This window comes from Contarinia nasturtii, unplaced genomic scaffold (assembly GCF_009176525.2).
Source record: "Contarinia nasturtii isolate CC-2019 unplaced genomic scaffold, AAFC_CNas_1.1 Cnas_scaffold_3297, whole genome shotgun sequence".
Taxonomy (NCBI): Eukaryota; Metazoa; Arthropoda; class Insecta; order Diptera; family Cecidomyiidae; genus Contarinia; species Contarinia nasturtii.
Genome location: NW_022200607.1, coordinates 14,071 through 23,389, shown reverse-complemented (window position 1 = coordinate 23,389; position 9,319 = coordinate 14,071). Strand labels below are relative to the sequence as shown.

Genomic DNA, 9,319 nt, shown 5'->3' with positions numbered 1-9,319 from the left:
GATTCTGTCCAAACTGGTTTGGAAAGATTCGCCATAACTATACTACTTTCATACACATTTTGCTGATGGCGCACATGAAAAGTCATATTTTTACATTCAAAAAGTCAAAGTGACAGATTAGGTGACAGAGATTCAAGCCAAATTGATATTTTTTTGGTAATATTGAGTGAAATTTTTCTAAAATGGTAAATAAATCTTTGCCACTCGTAATATAATCACTGTAAACGGTGCCTTGTGAAAGGTTTTTATTTTCATTGACGTAACTTTCAATTTCTTTTATATTTATATTATCTGAATTTATTTCTAAAATCTCACTTTTCGAATCGCATACGGCTTCTAAAATAATCTTGTATTTTTTTCTTCAACAGTTTTTCAAATTTAGTTGAGAACAATGACATTGTGTTTGAAACTGCCACGACAAACTGAACACAGCAATGTGTATGTACAAATGTCACACGACAGTTTGTCGCATCTCGCAAGACGTATGCGGCATTCGCGAATGGTTGCGAATGAAATGTACGAATTTTCATAGATTTTGATGCGGATGGATATATACTTTACTTCCTATATTTCATGTATGAATAAGAAAATGTTCATACATTCCGTATAAAATGGCATTCGCATATACTAAAATGCCCCTAGGGGATCCTGTACCTCTAAAACTTGAAAGCTCTTGCAGCATTCGCCTTACTGGTTATGATTGTGTCACTTAAATCCCATTATCATCCTGAAAGTGTATATTCCTTATAAACAGTACGTATACAGACGTTTTGATTGAAAAGAATTGAAAATTGTGATTAAAATGCAAAAAAATTGAATTTTCCACAAAAAAATTGGAAAATTCATTATAAAGACTTGTTTAACTACACAAAATGTCTTCAAAATTATTGTGCTACCGAATTGTAAGAATTATACAGGCATATTGGATATTTCACGGCAATATGGATGTTTAAAATTCGTAAATACATACCTTTTTTGTATATATACGTATATTTCGATGAGGTCACCACTTGGTACCGAAAATGAATTTCTGATATGAATTACTGCTGTGTTAGAAAGCTTAAATATTGCACACATCATTTTCAGACAATTGTTGATCATTCCGGATCACAGAACCTTCAATTTACGTTCAGAAATGAATCATTTGAAAATTGGAATTTTTGTGATTTTTCGTATGAATTCGATGAATTGTCACTTCATGGTGAAGGTACCATTTTTTAACTTTGCATGGATTTTTTTCTTTTGCAATGTGTTATTTGGGTTCTGTTCTGATATTTTAAGCATAAAAATAAGCAATACTGAAAGTATAGTGTATTTTTATGCCTTACACAAAAATTCAAAAAATTTCAAAAAAATCCAAATTTTTACCATTTTTGATATTTCTCCGTTGAGCCGTGACATCTCAGTTTATATTTTTTTTGCAAAAAAACGACCGATTCGTGATCAGGGGATCCCATAGCCAAGGTTATTACCCTCGCCGTATTTGTTTTTCACTTTTTTCATATTTCTGATACACCCTAATTATTATCCTTTTTGCGCAGAGCATATGTCAGTTGGCGATTCAAAAGAAATGAAACTAGTTTTAACTCTTTCGAACAAAACCAACTATGTTATACATTATCGAATGTTAAAGCTAGCATTAAAGCATGGATTAAAGTTGAAAAAAGTTCATAAAATGTTGAAATTCAAGCAATCAAAATGGTTGAATGAGTACATTATGTTGAACACACAAGAACGGGCTAAAAGCACAACTGAGTTCGAAAAGAATCTTTATAAATTAATGAACAATGCGATTTACGGTAAATCCATGGAAAATTCTTCTCATAAATCGATGGGACGGGCGATATGGTCTGCAAGCGCGCATTGGAAATCCGCTCTTTAAGCGTAATGTAATTTTCAATGAAAATCTAGTCGCGTGTGAAATTTATCAGTCCAATGTTTACATGACAAAACCGATGATTATTGGTGCTTCGATACTTGAAATTTCAAAATGTAAAATGTATGAATTGAATTCTCTAGAATAAATACAGCGTATGATACGGTCGCACACCAAAGGTTGTTTTTACATACATTTTTTGCTGTACGAGTATTTTGTATGACGGTGTTTCGCTTTGAAATGCAACCTTTTCATACGCTGTTTTTATTCTATAGCAATCAATTTCATTATGATTTCATATTAAAAGAATTTGATAGCGACAGGTGCAAAATTGCATATTCTGATACTGATTCATGTGTACAGTTTCGCATGCGACGACATATACGATTGGATGCGAAAACATCCAGATCAATTCGATACAAGCGGATTTGCTGAGAATAATCCATATAATATAAAACGTTTGAACAAAAAAATCGTTGGTCTAATGAAAGACGAATTCTCCGGTAAAATTGTTGAAGAGTTTGTAGGCTTAAGAGCAAAAATGTATGCCATAAAGATGCGTAATGACGCCAAGAAAAAAGGCAAAGGCAATACAAAATACATTATTGATAAAAAAGGAAAAGGCGTCAAAAAATACAGTGAATCTAATTTTTTTGATAGACAAAATAACAAGCAAAGTAAGCAGAGAAACTCTCCACTAACATAGGATTCATATGCGAATGGCGTGTGAGTGGAGTGTGTCATGCAAAATTTTGTCTACCAAAAATATTAGAATCACTGTATGTTTTAAAGATTATAAAAAATGCGTAAACAAAAATCTCACTTTGAAAAAGAAACAGAATTGTATCAGATCTCATTTGCATGATGTTTACAACATTACGAATGAAAAAAAAGTACTGGATCCGTTTGATGACAAAAGATTCATCATACCAGAATCATTTAGCACACTAGCATGGGGACATTTCGATTTAAAGAGAATTGAGTCAAACGCATTGAATAAGCAAAATTCCATATAATATGTTTACATTGAAAAAATTGTATATAAATCGAGTGAAATTTAGCTCAGTAGTTCATTTTCTTTTGAGTTCGACTCAAAGTATAAGTAGTGCTTAATTCAAAAAATAAATAAACATCAGATTCGCATTCAAAATAAATTGTACGTGGTTAGTTTGATCATCATATCATTGGAAAAGAAACCATACACCATTCTTGTTGAAGGCAACATTGGCGCGGGCAAGAGCACATTCTTGGATTATTTAAAGCGTTTCAAAAATGTTGAAGTCATGCCGGAACCAATTGAATCGTTTCGAAATCTCAACGGATCAAACCTTTTGGATTTGACCTACAAGAACATAAAGAAATGGGCTTTTCCATTTCAAACATATTTATATACATCTGCTCGAGCTTCAAAATCATTTGAAAGTAACGGGAAAAACGATCAAGGTAATGGAGAGATCACTGTTCGGTGCACATCATGTTTTCGTCGAAGCAATGCGACAAAATGATAAAATGGAGAAAGAAGAGTATGACATTCTTCAAAAATGGTTTGATTTCACAGTCGCACATTTCGATATTAAACCGAATCTAATTGTTTACTTGAGAGCCACACCAAACGAAGTATTCGGTCGGATGAAAGAGAGAGGACGACCAGAGGAAAGCAACGTTGACATTGCTTACATTGAACGACTCCATGAATTGTATGAAAAATGGCTTATGAAAGAATGCGGTGATGTACCCGTTTTGGTTTTGAATGCGAATTTAAGTGCATACAATGTTCAACAAGAATACGAAAAACGCACATCGGCACCGAAAATGATTCTATAAACATTTGAATCCAATCAAAAAAAATATTTGTCGATAGCGAGCCCTTAGAATTTAGTCAAGTATGGCATTTTTTTATGTAAACAGTGGAAAACAATCATATATATTTTTTTCTTATTTAGCATCGAATCAGTTTGATTTACTTTGTCGATTTGATCGCGTCTCCGGACTCAGTGATTTTACTTGTTCATTCATTCAGCACTTCAAATAAGTTGTAAATATAACGCGGCATTTCATTTTGTTCATCAATTCAATTCATTATTTGTTCATTGGCTACAAGCTAATTTTTCCAATATGTCTTCGACATCATTTTCCTCGACATCATCTTCACCATACTATTATGATCTTGAATCACCGCTTCGTGATCATTCAATTTCACCGTATTGGTCACCTTATCATAATGGATACGAATCATCACCACCATTGTCACCGATTATTGTATCATTGTTTGAAAATCACAATGATGTATCTTCGACCGTAGCAGACATCGAATATCCAAATGCAACGCCTTCTCCTTTTGTTCTTTTTGGTGATGAGTTCTGGCGTTTTCCACCGATCCAAATGGACGTCGTATCGTCAACAAAAGCTGCCAATGAACGAATTAGACTAAATAGTCGAGGAAGTGAGATTGACAACGATATCAGTGACAACGATGACAGTGACGAACCAATCAGTGATAATGAGGACGGTGAAATAGATGATGGCACACATCAAGGTTGGCCAATGGCCATTCGTACAGCGATTGCACTATGAAGATGTATATAGTAACATAAGCGATGATGAAAGAAATGCCCACACAGTAGAAGATGTATACGTTCCATTGGTAAACGAAGAAAGTGGAAATGAAGAAAGTGACGAAGAAAACCAGCCCTTTTTATGTCTTCGAGATCCTTTTCTCAGTGACGCCGCCATTACTGAAGAAAATAGTGGTAATATTGTGTTCGGAGGTGTTGCTGATCTCAACGATATCGCCGAAAACGATGAGAACAGTGTCGATCTACTGTTTGGAAATCAAGATGGACTGTGGCTTCATAACAACACCTACGAAATGCACTGGATTATGAACGAAATTTTGAATTCTGACGACGATGCATTCAATCAGTAATAAAATAAGTGAATGCTTTTCTATTTTTTATTGTATAATCCTCTTTTTTTTATTATTGATTAATGTGAAATAAAATACAAAAAATGAATATTTCTATGCTAAAAACCTGAAAAAAAATCAGAAAATAGAAAATTCCTAAGAAAAAAACCACATTTTGATTGAATTTATGTATGTTTAATTCGATGTGCAGAAGACCCTAATCGAAAATTTATTGTTTTTTGAATTGAAATCGAAAGATGAATGCTTTTTGATTTATAAAAAAATTGAAGCAATGTGAAATTACAAATGAAGAAATTTTTTCACTCATATGATAAAAACATTAAAAAAAGTCAGTAAAATAGGAAAAATCCTTGAAAAAGTCCCATTTTGATCGAATTACTATATTTTTTAATTTGATGGGCAGAAAGCCCTGATTGAAAATGTATTGTTTTTTAAATTGAAATCGGAAGAAAAATTATTGTAGATTAAAATACAAGTTGAAGCAAATGTGAAAATCAAAAAAATTAATTAATAAAATGAGTTTGAATGATTGCGTTTTTTTCTCACTCATACAAATGTGTATGTTTGTTGTACTTTAAAAGCTGTCGCTTAGTGAAACCAAATGGTGATTTTCCATCTATGAAAGCGTGGTATATTTGCATCCATGTTAAAAAGGTGCAAATACTCCGATCATTCTTATATGGAAAAAATAATTAGAAAAATGGTAAATTGAGGTAATATGTGATGAAGTAAACCTACACAAATTCAATATAAGAGTGTAATCCTTAAATTGTCCGTTGTTGAAATTAAAAAAATTTCCCACATACTTATGCGCTGTTGAAAGAACGCCACTCCGCTTCTGAATGTCATGTTTTATATAGCTTTTAGCTAAAAGATTTAAAAATGTGAAAAAAAAAAATGATTTTATGTCTATAAAAATGAAGAAAAACTACGTGGAAACTTACCATTGCTATGTAATATCATGAAAAAATAAGCCGTTTTTGTTTTTGTGTTATAAAATATTCTACTGTGCCTGCGGCTTCCTTCTAAATGGATCATATGTACGTTTTTGTTCTTGTTCATTTCCGATGTTATGAATGAAACTGATTGAAAAGACCCGTTGAAATTTTTATCGTAAATAAATTTAAATTCTTCACGCATCTGCTCAAATGGCAATGGTTTATTTTCATCGTTAGACATTTTTGGAAAAAATTCACTTATATGTTTATGGATTGAAAATCTACACTTAACTAATGGTAAACCAAAAAATGCATATTTATATCCCTTTTTCGACTCATTAAAAAAGTGTCATTAGATGACTAATTAAGAAGTGTTGTTAACTAATGTGCTGTTTTATTGCCGTCTGTACAATTCAATGTAGGTATTATTCTTGACCTATGTATGATGTTTATAGAAATATTGTTTTATGGCGCAATAAACCCTCGCATAAACAAAAAGTAATGCGATCGAATAAGTCAATACATATTTTGGTTATTTTACGATCGCCTGGCTGCCATCGCCTAAATAGTATCAATGAATGCACCAAAGTCAAAATATTCAACTCAGCATTTCAATATAATAAAAAAAATGCAATCATCTTCATCTCATTGGACTCTAAATAATTTTTAAGAAATTCAATTCTGTCAGTTTGGAAATGATTCTTTAACGAGACACACAATTCTTATCTACAACGACGAAAAAGGAAAAGAATGGAAAAATTCAACCTCCACGAAATAAAAAATCAGACATATTATACGTGTCTTCGGTGCAATGCACATTTATATTTGCATTCGCACATCCAAGAAGAAGATAGTAGCGACAATTGGCATAAGTTAGACATCAACGATTCTTTGAATGTTAAGCAACCATCGTTCAACAATTTTCAATTGGAATGTCAATGTGGGGCCTACTTAGGTTTCTTGCGTGCGGACCACCAAACGGTTTGCATCCGATATGCAAACGAAAACCCCATTCAATCGAATGAGGCATCGACGACAACAACAACTAATGATCATTAAGTCGATTAACAAATCCGACTACCTGCTCATGTTTTAAGACATTATGCCTCGATCGTGTTTTAAGACATCCATCAATAGCGACAATTCAATTACAAACATTTTTTTAAAAATAAAGAAACAAAAAAAACAAAAAATATATTCCATTATAAAGAATTTTTAAAAAATCATTGTTCTATTTATTTATGTGAATGAGTGTTTGAATGAATGATTGATTGTATGCATGTCTATGCTTGAACCACATACACCATATCGCAGTGTACGACACACACACACGCACACACGCGCACAAATGTATGCTACCACACAGATGGTTGTTTACACGTACACTGTACGTGTGACACCAATACATTTGTGATTTGAAAACCAGATAGACTACACTACTAATTTAGTTAGTTAGCTAATTAATCGTATAAGTTCAGCAATGTTCCGTTGTCAAACCTGTTGAATCTTCCCCTTTCGGATCATTTGATAAAAATTCATCATCGTTTTCTGTAATTGTAAAAACAAAAAGAAACAAAATAATTTATTTTTTAAATTACGTTATGGAGTTCCGTAAACCTGCCTTCCTCATTACTCTTTTCCATCTTCTTTGCTTTATGCTTCGGCACTTTTTTCGGGGCACTTGATGAAAATTCATCATCGTTTTCTGTAATTGTAAAAACAAAAAGAAACAAATTAATTTTTTTTTAAATTACATCACGGAGTTCCGTTACCTTGAAGATTTGGGTCCGTCGATTTTTCCGATTCATGTTGCGAACTTGCAGCGTTTTCATCGTTCATTTTTTCCATTGGTTGATTTTGTATCGGATTAGCTATGGAAATGAAAATAAATTTAGTTAGTTAGCTAATTAATCGTATAAGTTCAGCAAAGTTCCGTTGTCAAACCTGTTGAATCTTCCCCTTCCGGATCATTTGATAAAAATTCATCATCTTTTTCTGTAATTGTAAAAACAAAAAGAAACAAATTAATTTTTTTTAAATTACGTTACGGAGTTCCGTAAACCTGCCTTCCTCATTACTCTTTTTCTTCTTCTTTAATTTATTCTTCAACACTTTTTCCGGGGAACTTGATACCAACAAAACATCATTGCGTTTGCTTTTCTTATTTTTTTTAAGTTTTTCGACCTTTGGCAATTCAATCACTGGTTCATCAGAGATGTTTCCGTTACCTTTATCATTTTTATCCACTTTTAGCGGTGCTGAACGAGACGGCAAAGAAGATGGAACTTTTGCAGTTTTCTTTGCCTTCTTATTTGGTCCAAGTGGACTTTGCGATCTTGCTCTTTTGTTTCTTTTATCCTTTTCTGACGGTTGTGAATTATCATTCTCTATGAAAAACAATTAAATATGCTTATTTATTATTCAGGTTCTTTTCAGGTTCCGCAAAGTTCCGTTACCTTCAATATGTTCGAATGGCTCTTCTTCGTTTACCTTCTAAACTTTGGTCGATTCCTTCTTCGCAAGTGCTTTGCGAGCAGCTTGCAGCGGATCCAAGCTTAAATCCACTGAACATTGCGTTATTTTTATTTGTCTGTACCCAACAATGAACCGTTGGGCGCTTTTAAACAAGTGTCTTATATCAAAATTATTCCTATAAACAAACAAAAAAGAAGAAGAAAAGTCAGAAACCTGTACGGAAATGAATTTTACAAATTATTTAATTATCTAACCATTCTTTTGTCAATGATGGCTCGAAGGAATTGACAATGCCAGAATTATTCCCAAAATTTGCTGCGAGTAATAAGATTTGATTAAGTTCTTCCTTAGAAAAACTGGCATAATTGCGTTTGGGTGCGTGCTTTTCGGCATGCTTTTTCAATGCAAACGTTCCACACCTACCTTCAACATGAAGCACCCAACCGTAATTTTCACAATAATACCAATTTTCCAGTTCGACACCATTTCTCGCCCAGAAAAGGAACCGCAACAGCCCCTTTTTCCAGTAAGGAGCTCGAGTTGATTTTCCTGGAGGATCACCCGGACTTAAGAAACCGTTTTCAATAAAACTGGACACTTCTTCTGATGTTAATGAAATGCTTGCTTCTTGCTTCCGATATCGTTTTCGGCGGCTAGTCGTTTCCGTTTGGAAGAGGTGTGTGGGTTTCCAGTGTCAGATGAGAGCTGCACCTTTTGTCTCGGCTCTTCCTCTCGCTTCCTTTTACACGAATGAGCTGGTGATGGTGATGGGTTATTTAAGCGTATGTTAGAACGTCTAGGTGGAAGTGTTTTAGAACGTGACGGTGACGGTGTTTTGGGTGGTGTCATAGAACGTGATGGCATTGGTGGTGAATGTGAACGCGAAGAACGCGAACTGGAACTGGAACCGGAACCAGAACTGGAACCGGAACCAGAACTGGAACCGGAACTGGAAGAGGATGATGAATCCGATGAATCATCACTATCCGTGCTGTAGATTCTAGACATTTCTGAACGTATTATAATTACATTATTAGTACATATATTTATAGTGTACTTTATTTGTAAATCGTCATAGTGTGGAACTGCGGAGCTCCGAATTGA

At 33.7% G+C, this 9,319-nt stretch overlaps 2 protein-coding genes and 1 long non-coding RNA gene across 3 annotated transcripts; 1 reads left to right on the top strand and 2 right to left on the bottom strand.

Annotated features, from left to right (window-relative positions):
* Positions 1-630: 630 nt before the first annotated feature.
* Positions 631-1,383, bottom strand: LOC116350017. The gene is made up of 3 exons (XR_004201977.1): positions 1,369-1,383; positions 971-1,116; positions 631-727 (listed from the first exon to the last, which is right to left on the bottom strand). It is a non-coding gene; the product is annotated as an uncharacterized LOC116350017 (long non-coding RNA).
* A 1,939-nt stretch (positions 1,384-3,322) lies between these two features.
* LOC116350021 (deoxynucleoside kinase-like) lies at positions 3,323-3,700 on the top strand. Its single transcript, XM_031781727.1, has one exon. The coding sequence runs from the start codon at positions 3,323-3,325 to the stop codon at positions 3,698-3,700; it is 378 nt and encodes a 125-aa protein (XP_031637587.1).
* A 3,514-nt stretch (positions 3,701-7,214) lies between these two features.
* LOC116350020 (nucleolin-like) lies at positions 7,215-8,312 on the bottom strand. Its single transcript, XM_031781726.1, has 6 exons — positions 8,231-8,312; positions 7,807-8,127; positions 7,685-7,729; positions 7,513-7,611; positions 7,362-7,445; positions 7,215-7,288 (listed from the first exon to the last, which is right to left on the bottom strand). The coding sequence occupies exons 1-6, from the start codon at positions 8,310-8,312 to the stop codon at positions 7,215-7,217; spliced, it is 705 nt and encodes a 234-aa protein (XP_031637586.1).
* Between the last annotated feature and the right edge of the window lie 1,007 nt (positions 8,313-9,319).

Bases quoted from the DNA above. Each gene is read 5' to 3' on its own strand.
- LOC116350020 (XM_031781726.1), bottom strand. From the start codon at position 8,312: ATGTTCAGTGGATTTAAGCTTGGATCCGCTGCAAGCTGCTCGCAAAGC. The intron at 8,128-8,230 runs GTAAACGAAGAA...TGTTTTTCATAG, and splicing joins AATCGACCAAAGTTTAGAAG to AGAATGATAATTCACAACCG. The intron at 7,446-7,512 runs GTAACGGAACTC...TTACAATTACAG, and splicing joins GACGGACCCAAATCTTCAAG to AAAACGATGATGAATTTTCA.
- LOC116350021 (XM_031781727.1), top strand. From the start codon at position 3,323: ATGGAGAGATCACTGTTCGGTGCACATCATGTTTTCGTCGAAGCAATG.